The 23,462-nt window shown below is 46.4% G+C and overlaps 1 protein-coding gene across 1 annotated transcript in view; it reads right to left on the bottom strand.

Moving 5' to 3' along the window:
- The window catches only part of LOC119966860, a 35,663-nt gene extending 13,149 nt beyond the window's left edge, over positions 1-22,514 (bottom strand). The window contains exons 1-5 of the mRNA XM_038798824.1: positions 22,339-22,514; positions 20,025-20,217; positions 18,906-19,025; positions 15,740-15,796; positions 2,103-2,249 (exon numbers count right to left, since the gene is read on the bottom strand). Of these exons, the coding sequence (XP_038654752.1) occupies positions 2,103-2,249; positions 15,740-15,796; positions 18,906-19,025; positions 20,025-20,189 (489 nt within the window). The 5' untranslated portion in view covers positions 20,190-20,217; positions 22,339-22,514. The remainder of the gene's footprint in view (positions 1-2,102; positions 2,250-15,739; positions 15,797-18,905; positions 19,026-20,024; positions 20,218-22,338) is intronic.
- Between the last annotated feature and the right edge of the window lie 948 nt (positions 22,515-23,462).

The following is a 23,462-nucleotide window of genomic DNA, read 5'->3' as shown; positions in this document are numbered from 1 at the left end:
TTCAGTGATTTGTCTAAACTCGGTCTTCAATAACCTACCCCATATCTTGTGACTGTGTTCATTTGTTCTAAATGTCCCAACAAGTAAACTATCCTCCCTGCAATGCAATATGTAGAGTCATCCGAATTGCACACGTTTCAAACACACATCATAAGAACTAAGAGCAGGAGTGGGCCATCTGGCCCCTCGGGCCTGCTCCGCCATTCAATTAGATCATGGCTGATCTTTCGTGGACTCAGCTCCACTTCCCGGCCCGAACACCATAACCCTTAATCCCTTTATTCTTCAAAAAACTATCTAACTTTACCTTAAAAACATGTAATGAAGGAGCCTCAACTGCTTCACTGGGCAAGGAATTCCATAGATTCACAACCCTTTGGGTGAAGAAGTTCCTCCTAAACTCAGTCCTAAATCTACTTCCCCTTATTTTGAGGCTATGTCCCCTAGTTCTGCTGTCACCCGCCAGTGGAAACAACCTGACCGCATCTATCCTATCTATTCCCTTCATAATTTTAAATGTTTCTATAAGATCCCCCCTCATCCTTCTAAATTCCAACGAGTACAGCCCCAGTCTACTCAAATTCTCCATATAATCCAACCCCTTCAGCTCTGGGATTAACCTAGTGAATCTCCTCTGCACACCCTCCAGCGCCAGTACGTCCTTTCTCAAGTAAGGAGACCAAAACTGAACACAATACTCCAGGTGTGGCCACACTAACACCTTATACAATTTCAACATAACCTCCCTAGTCTTAAACTCCAGCCCTCTAGCAATGAAGGACAAAATTCCATTTGCCTTCTTAATCACCTGTTGCACTTGTAAACCAACCTCCTGTGACTCATGCACTAGCACACCCAAGTCTCTCTGAACAGCGGCATGTTTTAATATTTTATCGTTTAAATAATAATCCCGTTTGCTGTTATTCCTACCAAAATGGATAACCTCACATTTGTCAACATTGTATTCCATCTGCCAGACCCTAGCCCATTCACTTAACCTATCCAAATCCCTCTGCAGACTTCCAGTATCCTCTGCACTTTTCGCTTTACCACTCATCTTAGTGTCATCTGCAAACTTGGACACATTGCCCTTGGTCCCCAACTCCAAATCATCTATGTAAATTGTGAACAATCGTGGGCCCAACACGGATCCCTGAGGGACACCACTAGCTACTGATTGCCAACCAGAGAAACACCCATTTATCCCAACTCTTTGTTTTCTATTAATTAACCAATCCTCTATCCATGCTACTACCTTACCCTTAATGCCATGCATCTTTATCTTATGCAGCAACCTTTTGTGTGGCACATTGTCAAAGGCTTTCTGGAAATTCAGATATACCACATCCATCGGCTCCCCGTTATCTACTGCACTGGCAATGTCCTCAAAAAATTCCACTAAATTAGTTAGGCATGACCTGCCCTTTATGAACCCATGCTGCGTCTGCCCAATGGGACAATTTCTATCCAGATGCCTCGCAATTTCTTCCTTGATGATAGATTCCAGCATCTTCCCTACTACCGAAGTTAAGCACACTGGCCTATAATTTCCTGCTTTCTGCCTACCTCCTTTTTTAAACAGTGGCGTCACGTTTGCTAATTTCTAATCCACCGATCTAACCGTTATAATCTTTTTCGAATACAGGACTAGTCGAATTAACCCATCGTCATAGGACTACCTTACCAATCCCGACATCAGCCTGCTGAAACCTTTATTGTCACAAGTAGGCTTACATTAACACTGTAATGAAGGTACTGTGAAAAGCCCATAGCCACGAAATTCCGTCGCCTGTTCGGGTACACAGAGGGAGAATTCAAAATGTCTAAATTACCTAACAGAACGTCTTTTGGGACTTGAAGGATGGAACGGGAGCACCCGGACCAAACCCACGCAGACACGGGGAGAACGTGCAGACTCCACAAGGCCAGTGACCCAAGCCAGGAATGGAACCTGGTCACTGGAACTGTGAAGCAACAGCGCTACCCATTGCGCTACCGTGCAGCCTTTGAACCTCCACTTCCCTCTGTGTATGGTAAGTAGGTCATGTATTTGTTGTTTTTCGAATGATAGTCATGAATTACGAAATCAGTTCAGTACTTACAGCCAAAGTAATCGACGATGAATTGCAGTGACTTCCGGAATGGCAAGAAATGTTGCTTGTCCAAATCTGCAACTGGATGGAAAGCTGGGCAGTATTCAAGATAGCAACGCAGGCAGTGATCACATTCATTATCAGGAAAGCCGCGAACTAGGAATAATAGCAGAGGTTTATTGTGAAATCTGTTTCTGGTGAAATTGTACAATTCTGACAGCATTTTTTATTTGCAAACCAATCACATTCGAAACTCTCATTCGATCAGTTCAACGAGTTTGGCATTTCAGCCAAAACAGAATTGACGGAAATTTAAAGGAAGATATTTATATTTAATCAAGCACGACAGGTTTTCTGGTTAGCATAACAATGATTGGCCATAGTGGTGAGAATTATGTCCATCAAATTTCTTAGCCCAATGCTTTAGATAAGGCTTCAAAGCCTTGCAGGAAATTCAAAGCGTTTTTTTAACCAAAATCTTACTTGATGTCGAAGTCTGTTACCTGGCGTGAAATGTTCGATCCTTTTCACCGAAGGAATATTCGTGGACTAGAGGGTATAATGACCAACCAGCGGAGTGTTTCACGTTGGTTGTCATTGATTCCAGTTCGTATTGTAATCCTCGATTCATTACTCAGCCCAAAGTGGTCTTGGGACAAGAGCAGTCACGACACCACGTCTCTGAAATTCAACACCCTAGTCCATGTTTCAACCAGGGCTATAAGAATGTCAGGAGGCGGGTGATACCAGCAGAACCGCAACACAATTTCAGTGAGAAGCATATTGTTGAACAACGGCCTGTTGATAGCACTGTTGATGATCACGTCCATGATTTCGCCGATGATGGAGAGTAGGAAAATGGAGCGGTAATTAGCTATATTGCATTTGTATTGCCTTTGTCATGTATTTTCTGAACAGGACATACCTGGGCGGATTTAAACATTGCTGGGTAGATGCTAATACAGTAGTTGTTTCTGAACAGCTTGGCGAGGAGGACAACGAGCTCCAGACCAGAATTCTTCATTACAATTTTACAATTTTAATGCCATCTTGACCAAACCACTCGACTGCACACTGACATCTAATGTCCTGCAGGCCTTGTGAGGAAAGCGGCATGGACCATCCATCTGTTGATGTGAGTGTCTTCGTGTCATATTTTTCTCAGAACCTAACCAACACACATTTCCAGCGCACCTCATGGAGGCTACCTCTGTGCGTATGATTTTCAAATGTTCGAGGTAAATTTAGATCCCGTGATGATGGCATACATATTTACAAAGTTCAATGTATTTATTCTTCGATACCACTCATCGTGGGACTGTACATCATTTCAACAAGTGAGTATTTTCTCATTGTTCATCTCTCTCAGCAGCGTATCTGCATCCTGCCTGCCTGAATTTCGATAGCCCAACTCTGTTGGTCTGCACATAAAATAATGGAGCAACTGTGAAACACTTTCCAATTCCCTGTTCTCCCAAAAGGTCAAGAATCCTTTAATATTTAGTTCCAAGTTCATTTCATACTGTAGCCATGTCCATACAATCGTGATCAGATCAAAATTGGTGATTAAAACAAGCCCTCTCAGTCCATTTTGTCTGTGAAGAATGCCATGTGCATTCCGAGACAGACACTTTAGTTTGGCCATTTCACTATTTTTCTAATCGCCAAACGTTTCTGCTTATTTTGTCTTAGATTTATTCTCCATATGCTTCTTGTCACTGCCTGTCAAGTATTGTTTCCAATTTCCAGATGAAGATTTTTCTGTTGTTTCTAACCTCGTATATTGTTTAATTTACCATATCCTCCCCCACCACACACACACACAAACACACACATAATTTAGACCCTTGTGCATACGGTTTATTTTAGAAACTACTCTCCTTCTCCAGTTATGCAGCTATTCAGAACACTTTACCACGTAGAGATCATGCGTAGAATGCTCCCAATGGCAATGCCCCGCTTTTTCGAGGCCGAGGTAAGAGCCTCATGTTCGAGAGCCAAGTTATCTCACAGCAGCCTTTGAGTCACGTGTTCACATCTTAAATTAATTTACTCGGTTAATCATCAGATGGCTCAGGTAACAAGCCAAATATTATTTGTTCTGAGGTTATGCTCTTTTTAAAATTCAGTGCCCATCTCCTGATGAACGGCCGTTGGATGCCAAAATGGACCACGACAGCTGATCCTAGCAATTCCACGGCATGCTTCTCTGCAGTCCTGTGGCAGACATCCGGAAGCTTTACCAAATGCTGGCCACACCGTAGTTTTCACTGAGACATTTCTGCAACAAACAATCTCAATCTCCGTCACTACACTGTGCCCAAATATGACTAATGTGTTTGCCAAACATTCTTTTCCTAGCCTAATCCATTTGAATGTCCTCATGTGACAGGGCTCCATGATAAGTTTGCTCATCCAAACTGTAGCCCCTCTGCCATCCAAACAATCTTACAGAACATAGGAACATGGAAATTTGGAGCAGAAGTAGGTAATTCAGCCCTTCAAGCCTACTCCAACATTAAAATCACATCATGGTAGGTCTATTTAAGACTTCAAATCCAACTCTCACCTGTTTCCCACATCCCTTTGACACATTGCTTTCAGAAATATATCTATCTGCTTGAAACAATTTAATGACTCAGATTCTACCATACTAAGGAGCAGCGAGTTCCACAATGTTACCACACTGCGAGAAGTAGTTCCTCCTCATCTCAGCTCTAAATCTACAGCCTCTTAAAATATATCTGTGACCTCTAGTTCTAGACTGCCGCACAATGGGTGGGGGCGGGGAAGGGGTGCATTTTGTCTACGTTAACCATCACAATCCAATTTAGTATTCTATGTACGTCAATAAGAGCCCCTCTCTCCTTCTGAACTCCAGCGTGTAGAAGTCCAAACTGTAAAATCTCTCCTCATCTGCCAACGGTTTCATCCCAGACTCAATATCTTGAACCTCCTCTGAACTGCATCCACTGTAACCACATTTTTCCTCAAATGTGAAGACCAAAACAGTACACAATACACAATTCTCTAGTTGGGGTCTCAACACCTTATACAATTGCAGCACATCTGCACCTTTATACTCAAATATTGTGCAACAAACGGTAACATCCCATTTACCTTTTTGAATTATATGCTATACCGCCATACTGACTTTCTGTTATAGATGAACAAAAACACCCAGATCTCTCTGTCCAGACGCATCATGAACCTGCTTTCCATTTAGGTAATAATTTGCCTTTCAATTTTCCGGATAATAGATATCATCATACTAAACTACATTAAACTTCATTTGGCAAATGCTGGCCCAATCTCCTAGCCTATCTATATCCATCTGAAAATTATTTATTTCCTCGACATGCTTTCCCATTTATTTTAGTATCACCCGCAAATGTTGCTGCGTTACAGGCTATCCCTGATTGTAGATCATGTATATAAATTGTGAACAGTTGCGGTCAGACGACTAACCACTGCAGCACCCAAGTAGTTACAGATCGCGTGCCAGAAAAGGACACATTATTGCTGACCCGCTGCTTTCTCAGTCAAAAAATCCTCAATTCAATCTAGCACTCTAACCCCAACCCGTGCGATCTCACCGTGAGATCATCCTGTTCAGTGCACAATTGCCAATTATGAGGCTATTCTACCTCTAGCCTCCGGTAGTCTTTATCTGCGTCACATGCAATCACACGCCCTAAAACCTCACCACTGGCCAACTCAGAAGTCCCTATCATGAGCGGCTTGACTGCCTCCTCGTCAAGTGCACTAATGTACATTTTTACTTTCTGATGTGTCGCAATGTCCGCAGATAAGCCTCCAGGTCAATGATTCTGAACAATCGCAGCAATGAGATGTGTTGCCCTGCATCACCGCACGCCATAGCACGTGACATGCCATGTTGGCAATTAGTCACATAAACACGAAAATAAATAACATGTTATATAATTGTGCGTGCAGGAATAAGGTTGTCACCAATTCGTGTCCAATAGTGAACTCAGGACTGGAACAGACTCACTGGTAATTCACCATACAAGTAGTTAATTTGTCGAGTGAAATAAATTTGCCACACGGGAAAGCATTGAAAAAACAAAAATAATGGAATACCTCCTTTCCTCTCTCCCCGAGCTCTAACAATAACCGAAATCCTACGGACTCAATTCCATAGCTGCACTCCCTTGCCTTAGCTACACGAAAGAACACTGACTGATCGTAAAATTAACCGGAGTTATGCTGCAGACTCAGTTAGCTAGCTAATTAGCAATTTAGCTCTTTCAGTCGGGGGTGCTCCCCCACCATCCCCACTCCCCCCCCCCCACCCCGCCCTCCCCTCACGCCCCTGGAAGAAAGAACGGAAGTAGTTTTCTCACTCAGTACTTTCCAGTTACAGCGAATTATCGGCGAGACAAGGTGTTTTGAAGGAAACGCATCAGCACGTTAAATGTCTGCGTCCATTGTGTTCAAATTGTGCACTTGTTTGTCAAATGTCCCCACACCAGCAATGTGCGATATAAACATGTCCCTCGCCCAATAACCTGGACTCAGCGACTCATGGTCTGGTCGCTATGGTAACGTAAAATTCAGGCTCCGCTGCGTGAAATGGACACGTTTTCCATTTTTCTTTGATTCATTTCTGGGATGCGGTCGTCGCTGGTTCGGCTAGCATTCATTGCCCATCCCTAACTTCCCTTCAGAAGGTGGTATTGATTTGCCTTCTTGAACCGCTGCAGTCCTGCAGATGTAGGTACATCCACTGTGCTGTTTGGGAGTGAGTTCCAGGATTTTGGCCCACCAACAGCGAAGGAACACCCATATATTACAAAGTCAGTGAGGTGAGTGACTTGGAAGGGAACCTCCAGGTGGTGGGGTTTCCAGGTATCTGCTGCGCTTTATCTTCTAGATCGTAGTTATCATGAGATTGGAATGTGCTGTCTAAGGAAATTGTTTTGCGTTACTGCAATGAAACGCCTACATGGTACACAAGGCTGCCACTTTTCTGCAGAAGTTGAGGGTTTGAAGATTTGTGAAAGGAGCATCAATCAATCAAGCTGCTTTGTCCTGAATGGTGTCGAGCTTCCTGCGCGTTGCTGGAGCTGCACTCATCCAGGCAAGCGGACAGCATTCTATTACACTCCCGACTTTCCCTGTAGATAGTTGACAGGCTTTGGGGAGTCAATGTACATCCGTGTACTCTAATATTATGTTGAAAACCTGTACAAAGTAAACTCTAAGCTCTGTTTGCTCCAGAGAAAAGTATTGTATCCTGCTGGATATTTGTTGATTACAATGAACATTCCAGTGTACCTTTATACTTGTGAATTAATTATTATTGTCTGCAATGCCTCCATAACACATTTATCATAGGTATATAACTAAAGAAAATATTGCTTCAAATGTGATCTAAACAATTCGTTGAAACTATTTGACGGAGTTTATCTAATTTTGAACCATTTTAAAAACAAATTTAGAGTACCCTATTCCTTTTTTGCAATTAAGGAGCAGTTTAGCTTGGTCACGTCATCTACCCTGCACATCATTGGGTTTGTGGCGGCGAAACACACGTGAAATCGGTGATAACGTACAAACTCCACATGGACAATGTTCTAGAGCCCAGGTCGATCCCTTGACCTCGGCGCCATTAGGCAGCTGTGCTAACCACTGCGTCACGTTGCTGCCCCCTGCTTCCGAGTCAAAATCGACAGGAATAGCTTAAACAAGAAACGTACAACTAGCTGCAATCCCCTTCCGCTACCTTCCATACTATTGAAAAGTCAACAAGGATGAGTATAGCAGCGAATAACTGCTTCACTCCCCACCCCGCCTCATCCTTTTATCAAACCCTCCGGATTCCCCCTTCAGCTGTAGTTCGTGGAATTAGTAAACCAAGGGATAGAAATCTGGAAGCTGCTTACGTCCAATCACTCTTAAACAATCATAAAGTTTATCATTGAACAAGCTTGGGACTTCACTTCCGGTCGGCGAGCGGAGCGGTCGCAGGGAGAGGGGCTCCCGCAAGCGGCAGAGAACAGGGAAGGGACCCCCCCCCCCTCCCCCGCAGGCCTGTCGGCGGAGGATCCTCGGCGGCGGCAGCGGCGGTGACAAAGGGGCTTGGCGGCAGCGGCGGCGGCGACAGAGGGGCTTGGCGGCAGCGGCGGCGGCGACAGAGGGGCTTGGCGGCAGCGGCGGAAGCAGAGGGGCTGGGCGGCGGCAGGATCGGTGCGGTAGCGACAGGTCCAATTCCCCCCCCCCCCCTCCCAAACGCAGGCCAGGAGCGGTGCGCCAGGGACCGAAGAGGGGCCCAGCCGGCGGCAGTGACCAGGAGGACGCGGGGTGCGAAGTGCGGCAGCGGGGACCGGCCCAACCCCCACCCCAAAGGGCAGCGACCACCACGTGGCAAGAACAAAGGGACTGGGCAAAAGCCTCTCTCTCTCTCTCTCCTGGGTGAGTGAGGAGAGAGGAAGGGGGAGAGAAAACAAAAAAGGACTTTTATTTATTTAAAAAAAAACCAAAAGAAAACTGTTAAAGAGAGAGGGAGGGGTATATATACTATTTTCTCTCTTTTTACACTCGCTCCCAGCAAAAGTAAGTCCATCTGAGAGCAGTTGCATAAAAGCGGGGAGGCGGAGAGAAAATAAATAAGAAATAAATAAAATAAAGGGGTAAAGGAAAGAAGGGAGGAGAGGGGAGGGGGAAATAATAAAACAAAAATAAATAAAATAAATAAATAAATAATAATAATAATAAATAAAATAAAAATAGGGTGCGGAAAAGGGGGGGTGGAAACAAGGGGAGAAGAAAAGATGAAAGGGAAGGGGAGAAAAAAATGCCAGAAGGGAGCCAAGGGAAAGTGGGCAACAGAAGCAGACGGGACAAAGGGCAAGCCAGCTCAGGCGAACGAGTCAGCACACGAAGCGGCGGGACGGATGTATCGTCACATCAAAAAGCACTGGATAGACAGGTACCCTCTCCCCTGGGGTTAGAGGGGGGCGTGAATTGGAAGGCAGCCTTTGCCGAGGTGGTGAGGGAGCAGCTGCAGGCAATCAAGGCAGAGTTGAAAGCAGACGCAGAGGCCGCAATACAAGCAGCAGTGGCCAGGGCCATGTCAGGGGTGCAGCAGGCTCTGACCAGATTGGAGGAGAAAGTGGATGCCCAAGGGGAGAAACTGGAAGCCCATGAGGCAACCATTAAAGAGCTGGAGAAAGCAGCAACCGACATGAGCGATCGGGTCACGGCCCTGGAGAGGGAAGTGGCGAGACTGGGTGCAACACAGGGGAGCCTGAAGGGCAGGGTAGACGACCAGGAAAACAGCTCGAGAAGGCAAAATGTTAGGATAGTGGGCCTGCCAGAGGGGATCGAAGGCAGAAACCCCACAGCATACGTGGCTGCGATGCTGGGCACCTTAGTGGGGAGGGAGACTTTCCCCACCCCACCAGAAATGGACAGAGCTCATCGGGCGCTGCGCCCGAAGCCCAAGGCAGGGGAACAACCGAGAGCAGTCATTGCCAAACTGCACCGGTACCGGGATAGGGAGACAATCCTGCACTGGGCCAAGGAAAATAGATCCTGCAAATGGGGAGGGCACGCCATCCGAGTCTACGAGGATCTTGGAGCGGACAAAACTAAGAGACGGGCTGAGTTCAACAGAGCGAAAGCAGCTCTCTACAAGAGCAAAGTGCGTTTTGGTATGCTGTACCCAGCAAAACTCTGGGTCACATACCAAAACAAGGAATATTTCTTTACAGCCCCTGCTGAGGCGGATAGGTTCGTCGAGGAGCACGGGCTGGAAAAACGCCAGGGGGGGTAGGGACGAGGGGCCCATGGCAAGAAGAAACGACACGCCAACGGGGGTGGGGAGGGGCGAGGCAAAGCCAGCCCCCTCGCCCCGGCAGGAACACCCAGAACAAAAAACAACCCACTGCCCTAGGGACCGCTCCAGGTGGGAGGCCAGGCCCCAGCACGAGGGAACGGGATTATTGGAGAAGGGAGAGCAGGCGAGAGGGGCGCAGGGTAAGGTGGAGGAGGAGCGGGCAGAAAACTGTAGAGGCCAGGCAGAGGAGAAGCGGGACAGCAACCTCCGAGAGGGGAGCCACTGTACTAGCAGGAAAGCTAGCGACGGGGGCACGCAACAAAGCAGGGCCGTGGCGCACCCCCAACAGGAGGGAAGGCGCCAGGCAGGGGAGGGGGGGGTCACCCATCAAGTCGGGAGAGCAAACGGGGACAGGAATAGGTGATAGAGAGGCAAAGGATAGGTATACAGGGCAGGGAGGAAAAGGGAGAGAGCGGGGGGTGGGGGGTGTCACTCAGGGTGCGAGAGACATGGGGGGGGGGGGAATGCAGGGATAAAGGGACAAAAGAGGCCAGAAAAGGAACAGGGCCACAAAGTGCCACAACCAAGGGCTCGAAACAGGGAACCGCTGCAAGCACCCACCCAGTACGGTCTGTGGGCGAAGGGGGCCCCTGGAGTGCAGGGGACTACCTGCGTGGCGGACACACAGTGGACGGCCATGGCGGCTGCCCCCTGGACAAGGGGAAACCCCGGAGCGCAGAGACCCGACCGCATGGGGAGAGCAGTGATAGTGGCCATCCTGGACGGCCCCCTAACAAAGGGAAACCCCAAAGGGCAGGGGCGCGTCCACCGGACAAATATGGTTAATCCCACAGGAGCGAGGGGGCAGAAGCCCCCCACCAGGATAATCACCGGGAACGTAAGGGGACTTAACGGCCCAGTGAAGAGATCTAGAGTCCTCACCCACCTCAGAAACATGAGGGCCGACATAGTCTTCCTCCAAGAGACGCACCTGAGGGAGCAGGACCAACTGCGGGTAAGAAAGGGCTGGGTGGGACAAACCTACCATTCCTGTTATATGACAAGGACCAGGGGGGTGGCGATCCTGATCGGCAAGAGGATAAGGTTTAGGGCGACAAAGACGGTTACAGACCCAGGGGGGCGGTAGGTCATGGTCAGCGGGGCCCTGGATGGGGCGCCGGTAGTTCTAGTCAACGTGTACGTGCCCAACTGTAACGACACGAGCTTCATCCAAAAGACCATGGCAGAAATCCCGGACATAGCGACGCACCAACTAATCATGGGGGGGGGGGGGACTTCAACTGTGTACAGGATCCAAAGACGGACAGATCAAACCCTAAAACGGGGAAAACCTCAAGCATGGCCAGGGAACTCAGTCACTATATTGAGCAGATGGGAGCAGTGGACCCCTGAAGATTCGCCCACTCGGGGGAGAAAGAATTCTCCGTCTGCTCCCCAGTACACAACGTGTACACCAGAATTGACTTCTTTGTGGTGGGGAAAACGGTGCTTCCAGGGAGAGATAAGGTGGAATACTCCGCAATTGTGATATCTGATCACGCCCCACACTACATGGACGTGCGGCTGGAGACGGGAAGGGCCCAGCGCCCCACATGGAGGTTGGACGGTGCCTTACTAGTTGACAAGGCCTTCAGCGAAAGGATAGCGTGGGCCGTAGCGGAGTACACGGAGAACAACCAGAACGGGGAGGTCTCACCCTCCACGTTCTGGGAAGCGCTAAAGGCCGTACTAAGAGTGGAACTCATTGCCTTCAAAGCGCAAAGAGATAGGGAGGAAAGGGAGGCTAGGCAGAAGCTGGTCGAGTCCATACTGGAGGTAGACCGTAAATACTCCGAGGCCCCGACCGTAGAGCTCCAGGCGGAGAGAAAAGAATTACAAAGGAACTTTGACTTGCTCTCCACCAGGAAAGCAGTACACCAACTCCGCCAGGCACGCGGGGCCCTGTACGAACACGGAGACAAAGCACGCCGCCTGTTGGCACACCAGCTGAGAAAGCAGGCAGCCAGCAGAGAAATTGCGCAAATCAGAGGTACCAGAGGCACATTGGAAATGGAACCAGAGAGGAGCAACAAAACCTTCAAGGCCTTCTACCAAGAGCTGTACACCTCAGATCTGCCAACGGGGAAGGCTGGGATGAACCGGTTTCATGATGGACTGGACATACCAGTCGTGGGAGAGGGCAGAAAGCGGGATCTGGAAGCACCACTAGCACTGGGAGAGATCATGGACAGCATTAGCTCCATGCAGGCGGGGAAGGCGCCGGGACCAGACGGATTCCCGGCGGATTTCTACAAAAAATTTGCGACAGCGCTGGCCCCGCACCTGCGGGAGATGTTCACAGTCTCCCTAGCAAGGGGCACACGGCCAGCCACGTTAGCACAGGCCTCAATCTCGCTGATACATAAGAAGGACAAAGACCCAATGGAATGTGGGTCATACAGACCCATATCTCTGCTGAACGCAGACGCCAAAATACTGGCCAAAATCCGAGCCAAAAGGCTAGAAGACTGTGTACCTGAGGTGGTCACAGAGGACCAGACGGGCTTCGTCAAAGGTAGACAGCTTACCGCAAACATCAGGCGCCTGCTGAACCTGATAATGACCCCCTCCGGGGAGAGAACACAAGAGGTGATCACATCCCTGGACGCAGAAAAGGCCTTCGACAGAGTCGAATGGAAATACCTCATAGAGGTACTGGAGCGGTTCGGGCTTGGAACAGGGTTCACTGCTTGGGTAAAGCTCCTATACAATGCTCCCATGGCGAGTGTACAGACCAACAATACCAACTCCCAATACTTCCAGCTGCACAGGGGCACCAGACAAGGATGCCCATTGTCCCCGCTGCTGTTCGCACTAGAAATCGAACCACTAGCAATCGCGCTCAGGGCAGCAAAAAATTGGAGGTGGATCCGAAGGGGAGGTAGAGAGCACAGAATCTCACTCTATACGGACGATCTGCTCCTCTATATCTCGGACCCACAAAGCAGCATGGAGGGAATCATTGCGCTCCTGAAAGAGTTTGGAGCCTTCTCGGGCTACAAACTCAACATGAGCAAAAGTGAGATCTTCCCAGTACACCCGCAAGGGGGGGGGGGGGCAGCACTAAAGGGGCTGCTGTTCAAACAAGCCCGACACAAATTCCGCTACCTGGGGATCCAAATAGCCCATGACTGGAAAGGGATCCACAAATGGAACCTCACCAGCCTGACGGAGGAAGTTAAAAAGGACCTGCAAAGATGGAACACACTCCCGCTCTCCCTCGCTGGGAGAGTCCAGATGATCAAAATGAACGTACTGCCCAGGTTCTTCTTCCTGTTTAGATCCACTCCGATCTACATCCCCAAGGCCTTTTTCAAAGCGCTGGACAAACTTATCTTGGCGTTCGTATGGGGGGGGGGGGGTAAAAATGCTAGGATCCCAAAGAAGGTCCTACAAAAAGCAAAATCCAGGGGGGGGCTAGCCCACCCGAATCAACAATTCTACCACTGGGCGGCAACAGCCGAGCGAGTAAGGGGATGGATCGAGGAGCCAGAAGCTGAGTAGGTGCGTGCGGAGGAGGCCTCCTGCATGGGGGCATCCCTCCGGGCCCTCGCCACGGCAGCACTCCCATCCCCACCCAAAAAACACTCCAGCAGCCCAGTGGTGACAGCCACCCTCCAATCCTGGAACCAACTGCGGCAGCAATTTGTCCTGACCAAAATGTCGGACAAGGCTCCCATCTGCAACAACCATAGGTTCACACCAGCACTGACTGACGCCACCTTCAAAAGGTGGAGGCAGGACGGGGGGACACTGACAGTCAGGGACCTATACACGGACGACAGGATCGCAACACTGGACGAACTGACAGAGAAATTTCAGCTAGTTGGGGGGAACGAGCTACGGTACCTGCAGCTCAAAAACCTCCTAAGAAAGGAGACAAGGGCGTACCAACAACCACCACGACATTCACTACTGGAAGACCTACTGGACGCAAGTACCCTAGAGAAAGGGAACTGTAGCAACATGTATGACCGACTGGTAGAAAGGGACGACACCGTACTGGACGCAACAAGAAGGAAATGGGAGGACGACCTGGGGATGGAGATAGGGTGGGGACTCTGGAGCGAAGCACTGCATAGGGTCAACTCTACCTCCACGTGCGCAAGGCTCAGCCTGATGCAACTAAAAGTGGTACATAGAGCCCACTTAACGTGAAACCGTATGAGCAGGTTCATCCCGGAGGTGGAGGACAGATGTGAACGGTGCCAAAGAGGCCCGGCCAACCACGCCCACATGTTCTGGTCTTGCCCCAGACTTGTGGATCACTGGACAGTCTTCTTCGAGGCTATGTCCAAAGTGGTGGGGGTGAGGGTGGAGCCATGCCCGATAGTGGCGGTCTTCGGGGTTTCAGACCAGGCAGATCTATTCCTGGGGAGGAGCGCGGACGCCCTTGCCTTTGCCTCCCTGATCGCCCGCCGTAGAATCCTGTTTGGCTGGCGGTCAGCAGCACCGCCCAGAGCTGCAGACTGACTGTCCGACCTCTCGGAATCTCTCCAAATGGAGAAAATCAAATTCGCCATCCGAGGGTCAGACGACGGCTTCCATAGATCGTGAGAGCCATTCATGCAACTGTTCCGGGACCTGTTTGTGGCCAACGTACAAAAGGAAGAATAGCCGGGTGGCCAAGAATCGGGGGAAAATGGACGGGAATCGGGGGAAGGTAGCCGGGGGGGGGGGGGGTTACGGGTTCGTTATGGGGGTTTGATGGCAAGCTAAGGCACAAAACCAAACGATAAATAAATGCCTATAAACATGTGCCTCGGCCATATTGGGTAATGTAAAATATGTATGCCGGCTAAAGGGGGCAGCCACAATTGTTGTTATAAAGATGCTTACCTGTAAATATACATGTTAATTTTTTGTGTTTTCTTTTTTCTCTTTTACAATTTGTAACTGGTCATATATAAAACATGAAAACTCAATAAAAAAATATTTATGTAAAAAAATCATTGAACAAGCTTGAATTCAGGTTGAATCTGTGATTAAGAAAGCGAATGCAATGTTGTCATTTATCTCAAGAGGGTTGGAATATAAAAGCAGCGATGTGCTACTGAGACTTTATCAGGCTCTGGTTAGGCCCCATTTGGAGTACTGTGTCCAGTTTTGGGCCCCACATCTCAGGAAGGACATACTGGCACTGGAGCGTGTCCAGCAGAGATTCACACGGATGATCCCTGGAATGGCGGATCTAACATATGATGAACGGCTGAGGATCTTGGGATTGTATTCATTGGAGTTTAGAATGTTAAGGGGAGGTCTAATAGAGACTTACAAGATAATACATGGCTTAGAAAGGGTGGATGCAAAGAAACTGTTTCCGTTAGGCGAGGAGACGAGGACCCGTGGGCACAGCCTTAGAATTAGAGGGGGTAAATTCAGAACAGAAATGCGGAGACATTTCTTCAGCCAGAGAGTGGTGGGCCTGTGGAATTCATTGCCGCGGAGTGCAGTGGAGGCCGGGACGCTAAATGGCTTCAAGGCAGAGATAGATAAATTCTTGATGTCGCGAGGAATTAAGGGCTATGGGGAGAATGCTGGTAGGTGGAGTTGAAATGCCCATCAGCCATGATTGAATGGCGGAGTGGACTCGATGGGCCGAATGGCCTTACTTCCACTCCTATGTCTTATGGTCTTATGGCCTTAAGCTTGAACATGTCAGTAGAAGGCGACTGAATGAATCACCACATGGTCAACTCAACGACCAAAGTTTCAACCAGAAGTTCTGCTCTGTGCTATTGAGAGTTTCATTTAAATAGAAGACAAATGTGGAGATACTTACACGGAGTGTCGATGTCATTCTATCCACAGTACGCCAAATGTACCCACAAAGCATGAACTGGAAATACATAAAACGGAATTTCATTTTCTCATTATGAAGTTTGTGTATTATAATACATATTCTATTAAATTCTAGTATTTATCGTTATAAATGAATGCTAACGAGCGGTGATTAGTCGTATCCTTCAAACGTGTGCCAAGGGTTTAGGTTTTCACTTAATGCATCAGGTTAATTAAGAGGTTATCCATTTGGATGAACATGGGCTGATCAGTGATAGGCAACATGGGTTTGTGCAGGGAAGGTCATGTCGTACCAACTTAATATAATTATTTGAGGAAGTGACTTCAGTAAGGCATTTGATAAGGTTCCCTGTGGTATGCTGATGGAGAAAGTGAAGTCTCATGGCGTCCAGGATCTACTCGCTGTATGGATAAAGAACCGGCTGGGCAACAGGAGACAGAGAGTTGTGTTGGAAGGGTGTTTCTCAAAATGGAGACCTGTGACCAGTGGTGTTCCACAGGGATCCTTGCAGGTACCACTGTTGTTTGTGATATACTTAAATGATCTGGAGGCATGTATAGGTCGTCTGATTAGGAAGTTTGCAGATGTCACCAAGATTGGTGGAGTAGCAGACAGTGAAGGGGACTGTCAGAGTATACAACAGAATATCGATAGATTGGAGAGTTGGGCGGAGAAATGGCAGATGGAGTTCAAACCGTGCAAATGCGAGGTGATGTATTTTGGAAGAACCAATTAAGAGCAAACTATGCGGTAAATGAAGAAGCCCTGGGGAAAACTGATGTACAGAGTAATCTGGGTGTTCAGGTCCATTGTACCCTGAAGGTGGCTGCGCAGCCGATAGAGTGGTCAAGGAGGCATACGGCATGTTTTCCATCATCGGAAAGGGAATTGAGTACAAGAGTTGGCAGGTCATGTTACAGTTGTATAATACTTTGTTTCGGCTACATTTGGAATACTGCGTAGAGTTCTGGTCGCCACGTTACCACAAGAATGTGGATGCTTTGGAGAAGATGCAGAGGAGGTTCACCAGGATGATGCCTGGTATGGAGGGCGCTATCTGTCAATAGAGGTTGTGTAGAATAAGATTAATTTCATTAGAAAGACGGAGGTTGAGGGGGGACCTCATTGAGATCTACAAAATCATTAGAGGTATGGACAGGGTGGAACACAAGAAGCTTTTTCCAAGAATGGGGGACTCAATTACTTGTGGTCACTATTTCAAGTTGAGAGGGGAAAGGTATAAGGGAGATATGCTTGGAAAGTTCTTTATGCAGAGAGTTGGTGGGTGCCTGGAACGTATTGCCGACTGTGGTGGCAGAGGCGGGCACGATAGCGTCATTTAAGATTTATCTGGACAGATATCTGCGTATATCCCAATGAATGGGCAGGGAGCAGAGGGATACAGATCCTTAGAAAATAGGCGACACTTTCAGATAGAGGATCTGGATCGGCCAGGTTTGGAGGGCCGAAGGGCTTGTTCCTGTGCTGTAATTTTTCTTTGTTCTTTGAACAGCGGGTTAGGCGGGACAGCATAGTGTGTACGTTCAATTAGAACATCGCAAAAGAACATTGCTGCTGTTCATGTGATGTCAAATCGTTGATACATCGAGATCAATGTGGGCCTGATGTAATTGGACAGACATTATCGAAAGAATTGGAATGTAGAGCGAGAATTAGTCCTCGATGCTGAATTCATTATGCCAGAATTTAGGCATACTTTCACAGAAGGTGTTTGGTATCGGTATGCAGAAAACTTTCAACATTTGAGGATGAAATTCAATTTTTTGATTTTGCTAGTGTTGGAGAAAGCTGTGCCGAAATGCGACAAATCTTAAATAAATTAGCTGAATGGGCGAGCGAGTAACATACTCCATTCAAAGTCCATCTTGTTATGATGTATATGGTGCCACACACTCATTGGGATATACGCAGATACATAGTTCAGCAAGGTAAATAAATAGGGTTGTCGGGTTCATTTCTTAATTACCAGTATTGGAGAGACTTTTGAACACTCGGGAATCCGTGTTTGGAATACAATTCAGTTTTCATTCGCGATATTGCAAAAAAAAAAAACAAAATTCAAGGGTCCAAGTCAGGTGAAAAACAAGACTCAGGGTGTCCCAAGAACATAAATGTTTATAACTGTCAGCATAAGAGCAGAACGGTGGCGTAGTGGGTGAGCCCTGTTGCCTCACGGCGCCCATATCCCAAGTTCGATCCAGGCTTGCCTGGGTTTCGCCCCAGGAACCCAAAGATGTGCAGGCTGGGTGGATTGGCCACGCTAAATTGCCCCTTAATTGGAAAAACTGAATTGGGTACTCCAAATTTCTTAATAAATAAATAACTGTCAACATCATCGGAACAGACTCGATACATTTTTCCTACAAGAACGTTATTAATTGCTAATTGGGTGCCCTTGGTGAGACTTGAAAATGTTAAATGGAGCGGACGTCGGGAAGATGGTTTCACTTCTGTCGGGTCCAAAGCTTAGAGATTCGCAATAGGCTTTACTCAATATTGGGGAGGCAGTGGCGTAATGGTATTGTGGCTGTACTAATAATCCAGGGATCCTGAGTCCTCAGATGGTGAAATCTCAAGTACAAATCTGGAAGTAAAAGTCCAACGGTAATCTTGAAACATTGCAGATTGGTGTGAAAAACAAATCTGGTTCACTAATATCCTTTAGAGATGACAATCTGTCGTCTTTACCTGGTCTGGTCTGCAATACATATAACTCCAGCATTACGGTTGACTTAAATGCCCTCATGGACAGGTAATTATTGCAGATTCAGCCAGCGACACCCTCATCCCATGAGCAAATAAAGAAAATAAGGAAACACCAGTCGGCAGTCGCGCGATTGACGCAGGAACTAATGAATGGCAGAACAGCAACAGGCAAGCAACTTGTAAAATTTCCACCGACGGGTATTCGTACGAACACTTCCAACTTGTTAATTGGAAATAATAACTGCCCAGCTTTGCGATGAAATAAGGTCGATCAGAGCAAAATATTGCCTTGCGTGCAAAAGGAAAATGAGGAATAACCTGACTTATCTATTCCATTTGGTATCCTTTTTCATTATTTTGCAAGAAGATCGTAACATCTTTAAGAATACTATGCTGAGAAATTTTGTTGGAAACTCACCGAAAGTCCAATCCACCAGTGTGTTCTGTATTCGCCATGTAGTGATTGAGAATTCCACGGAATCAGAATTAATGGTGTCCAACAGATTATAAAACATATTCCCAACACAATCTGAGCCACCTGAAAAAGAAGGATTATAGCATTGTGCAAACACGATGTACCACAGAAGTGTGATCTCTGAGTGCGCGAGCGAGTCATAGCTGGTGTAGACGTGCGCGAGGACTTGAATAAAGTCCAAAAACATAGCTTAAAAAGTGTTTGAAATTACCATGCTGGAACCATCATTGCATCGAATGATTCAGCTATTGGAGCACTGTAGCTGCAAAGGGCATAATTTCGAGGACATTCTGCGGAAATCCGTTTACAGTTCTGGTGAATACCCCCCCACCACCACCACCCTCTCCCCACCCCTCTCAACCCGCCGTCGCAATCCGGTTCTTCATCATTCAGAAACACAATGACAGTAAATGCGCTCCAATTCACTTACAAACCTGATTGGGAGATATATCCTGAAATAGAGTATGAGAACTCCGTACTTATGTTCCGCTTGCTGGTATCTGCTCAACACAGGATTCCCCGTTCAAGATGGTGGACCCAACCATATTACAACTGTCAACTAGGGAAAGACATTAATTGCATACATAGATGTGCGTATGCGGATGCTGACATTCAAGTTGATAAACACGCATGAATATTTGCTGCCCTTGAGAATTCATTGTGAAATCTTGCATGCGAGTTCCCTGAATATGTTTACATTTACATTTCATAGAGTTGCAAAACATCCTATTTACATTACAAAGACTTATAGAGCGTCTATAATACTGTAATACAACATTCTGCCCAATTGGTCTGTATGTGAACAATTGCCAACAATGCTTCTTAATTTCTACATTAAACATTTCCCACCATGCCTGTCTCTGTCATTCGCTTATTTGCCTTCCAAATCAACACACCGATTCCGACCAAGTGACGACCAGCATTAATCGGTTCACCGAACTAATTATCTGCCTACGCATAGCCTCTGGCAACAATTTTATTCACGGCGCCTTGAAAATGTATAATTGCCAAATATGGTCCATAATCAGGTTTAAAGCAATAAAAGGAGTGATTTAATCTTACACCCAGTGTTTTCTCTTTCCGCAGCTGAAATCCTGTGGTGGTTACTCTCTTTGTTGCTGGGTGAGTCTCGCATCCTGCGTAAAACTCTATGATTTCGCTCGTTCCAGATTCAGGGTTAGTTTGAGGTGTAACAACGCTTCCTTCAGTGATGAATGAAGTGTCCATTTCCCAGATACACACTGGACAACAAAACCTTCGTGAATGGGAAGGAAGTGAAAAACACTTTAAAATTTAACATGTCGCTTGATATTAATGAACAATATTCATTACGATATTACTGCTGACAACGGCAATTTGTGGGCTATAACCCACTATTCACACAATAATAAGATGAAAATTCAAAAATTTTTTATTGAACTTAAAACATGTTTTTGCTAGTGGTTCATAATTGTTTTGGGACAATTTAGTAATATTTATCTTTTATCAACCACACAGGTCAAATATTTTAATATATTTCGTATCTAAAGACTGGAGTAAGTGAAACCATTGATGGGTCCATTGGTTCTGTGCTGTACTGTTCTATGTTCTATGTTCTATGTTCTATGTCACGTCTTGAAATTTAGTCGAGGAATTGATTTGGGTTTCCAACCGTTTGCAGATGTTTGTGCAATTTTGCTGTGTGGTTATCCCCCCCCCCCCCCCACCCGCGTTGGTAGTTGCGTTTTCCAAAACCAGGGGTTCTCCAGATTTCACAAACAGAATACTGCTTGGTGTTCCTAAATCCGAAAACTTTTCACCAGATCTGAATACATATCATTCCACTTATTTACGTCTCGCTGACTGGGGTTATAATAGCCTTGTTCACTGTAAAAGTTATAAATGTTTGAAATTGGGTTATTCGTTCGGCCAAGAAGATTAATGTAATAGTTGTACAGTAAGAAAGCTTACAACACCAGGTTAAATTCCAACAGCTGTATGTGGAATCATGAGCTTTCGGAGTGTAACTCACTCATAACCTGGTGAAGGAGCTAAACTCTGAAAGCTTGCGATTACAAACAAACCTGTTGCACTGCAACCTGGTGTTGCAAGACTTCTTACTGTGCCCACCCCAATTCATCGCCAGCACCTCCACATCACGGCTTAATCAACGTACAACTGGCCTTTTTAAATCATATGATTCAATGTATGCAAGTTAATCCAAAAGCAAAATTCTGTGGATGATCAAAATAAAAGCACGAGGAAACAGGAAAAACGGAGTAGATTTGACAACGTATGTGGTGTGAGAAATGGAGTTAACGTCTTAAAACCTCCTGCATAGGTTATATTTCAAGGATCTGCACATCTTCAATTTTCAAATTGCAAAATTTTATGTCTTCTTACTCAGCTGCGGCGGCGTAATGGTATCGTTATTGTCCAACTTCTCCTGAGAGTCAACGCATTGCTCCAGGAACCCGAGGTCGAATACCAACAAAGCAGAGGGTAAAATGTGATATTAGTTAAATGAAATCTGGGACTGAGCGTACAATGATGACAGCGACAACATTGTCAATTGTCGTCAAATCCTATCCCCTTCAAAAATATCCTGGACAGAAGGTAAACTGCTGCACATGTGACTCCAGATAAACAGCAATATGATTGATCGTTAACTGTACTTTGAAATGAACTTCGAGCCATTCAATACAAATGCAAGTAGGGATGCGGGCGGGTGAAAGCGGGAGAGGGAGGGGGTAGCGACGCGGTCAAGCCATGATCGAATGGGAAACATGCACCCAATAATTCTGTAATCCGATGTAGTAATGAAATATTTTGCAAGTTTCGACACGAGAAATGTGAGTTGGCCGAAACACTTGTTGGTCGTGTTTTGACTTAAAAATCAGAAAACAACACATGGAAGCATTTTGAGAAGAGTTATCCAGTCTAAACCCCCAAATGCGCATTCAGTCTGTTTCTGGTTTTGAATTTAGCAGCACATTCGGAACTTCTGTATGCACGTCGGCAAAATCTATCCGATGATCGCACTTGTAGTATGTAATGTGAGCCTTGGATCAAAGCTCAGGATGGGCTTCACTGAGAGCTTCAGACTTACACTTTCAAGGAAATTGTGTAACATTTATCAATGTAAACTCGATTTAAAATCTATTGATCTGGGCGACACCAAACGGATGATTTCCAATTGTGTTTGGTTCCCTGCTGTGCCGCAAATTTCTGTACGTTAATGGACTTCAATCAAATAAAACTAACAGGAGATTAGATTCCATATCAGGCATTGGACAACATCGCTCGTAAATTCAAGTACTTACATTTTTCACAAACAATGGCATGTCTCCATGTTAAAAGAAACACAAACAATATGTAATTTTTCAGGATAGCTCACCCTTGGTCGTCGATCACTTGTGGATACTGAACGTTCTATTTATGTCCTTGGAGAATTATTGTGATGCGGCACACAGATGATGCGAAATAGATGATTGATTGGAATTTAGGGGTCCTATTCAGCATGATCAAGAGACGAATATCGTGGGATCAAGGAATTGTTTTACTACTGTTTATTTTGTGCATATTGGCACATTAAAGTCTCACGGCAAATTGAATGTTGGCAGAAATAGCACAGTGTAGACCGCTCTTCAAAGTGTCTCTATAACTAACGGTTTACACTATCGTAGGAGACATGCTTCGATCTGAAGTGGCTCGTGCGAGTTGACGCAAAAAAGAGGTGTGAACCCGTTTCCGGATTGTTTTATAAAATGCAAGTTTTTTCCAACTTGAAGTAAAAGTAGGCAAATATCGCGGTTGAAACGTCAATGATGGTACTGATGGGATGCAACGTGTTTTCTATTCCCACACAAAGCCACACACAGCCTCTAAAATATAATGCTCATTGTTACTTTACCGGAATCTATGACACCTCAAAGATATAATTGGACCGCGTATTTTAGTCTGAATAGGTCGTGTTCACTTATTCCGTTCTTTTCGAAGTCAAAGTTTAATCCCGTGATCTGCTTTCATGGGTTGAGGGATGGGGCCATGCTACAACCAATACGAAATCGTCCATTTGATATTGTCTCGCCAATGGCAATTTCAATACAAATATGTTGCTACGTGTATGTGCCCGCTGGGAGGCGTCGCTTTGTTTTTGCGTGGGGCTCAATGGCTGTCGGTGACAAGAAGACGCTTTAAGAGTGCATGGGAGTGAATGTGTGTGTGAGACTGATTCTGAGTGACGAGTGTCTGTATTGCAATGCGATGGAGAAACGCGGAAGATTTGTATGGGAGTGGAATGAGTGAATATGTGAGTGAGCAGTGAGTGCGTGCCTGTGGCGGTGAGTGACTGAATGTGGCTGTGAATAGAAGGCAGTATTAGTGATGCAGTGAGTACGTGGGCTCGAGCGTAAGAGAATAACTGATTATGTGGGCACGAGTGAGAGGCACTAAATGATCTTGCGGGGCTGGTATGCATGTCTTCCTTACTCCCAGTCTCAGGCTTCCCACTTACTCTTA

Source organism: Scyliorhinus canicula, chromosome 6 (genome assembly GCF_902713615.1).
Source record: "Scyliorhinus canicula chromosome 6, sScyCan1.1, whole genome shotgun sequence".
Lineage (NCBI taxonomy): Eukaryota > Metazoa > Chordata > Chondrichthyes > Carcharhiniformes > Scyliorhinidae > Scyliorhinus > Scyliorhinus canicula.
The sequence above is the reverse complement of the archived record's forward strand: the minus strand, read 5'-3'. Positions and strand labels throughout refer to the sequence as shown.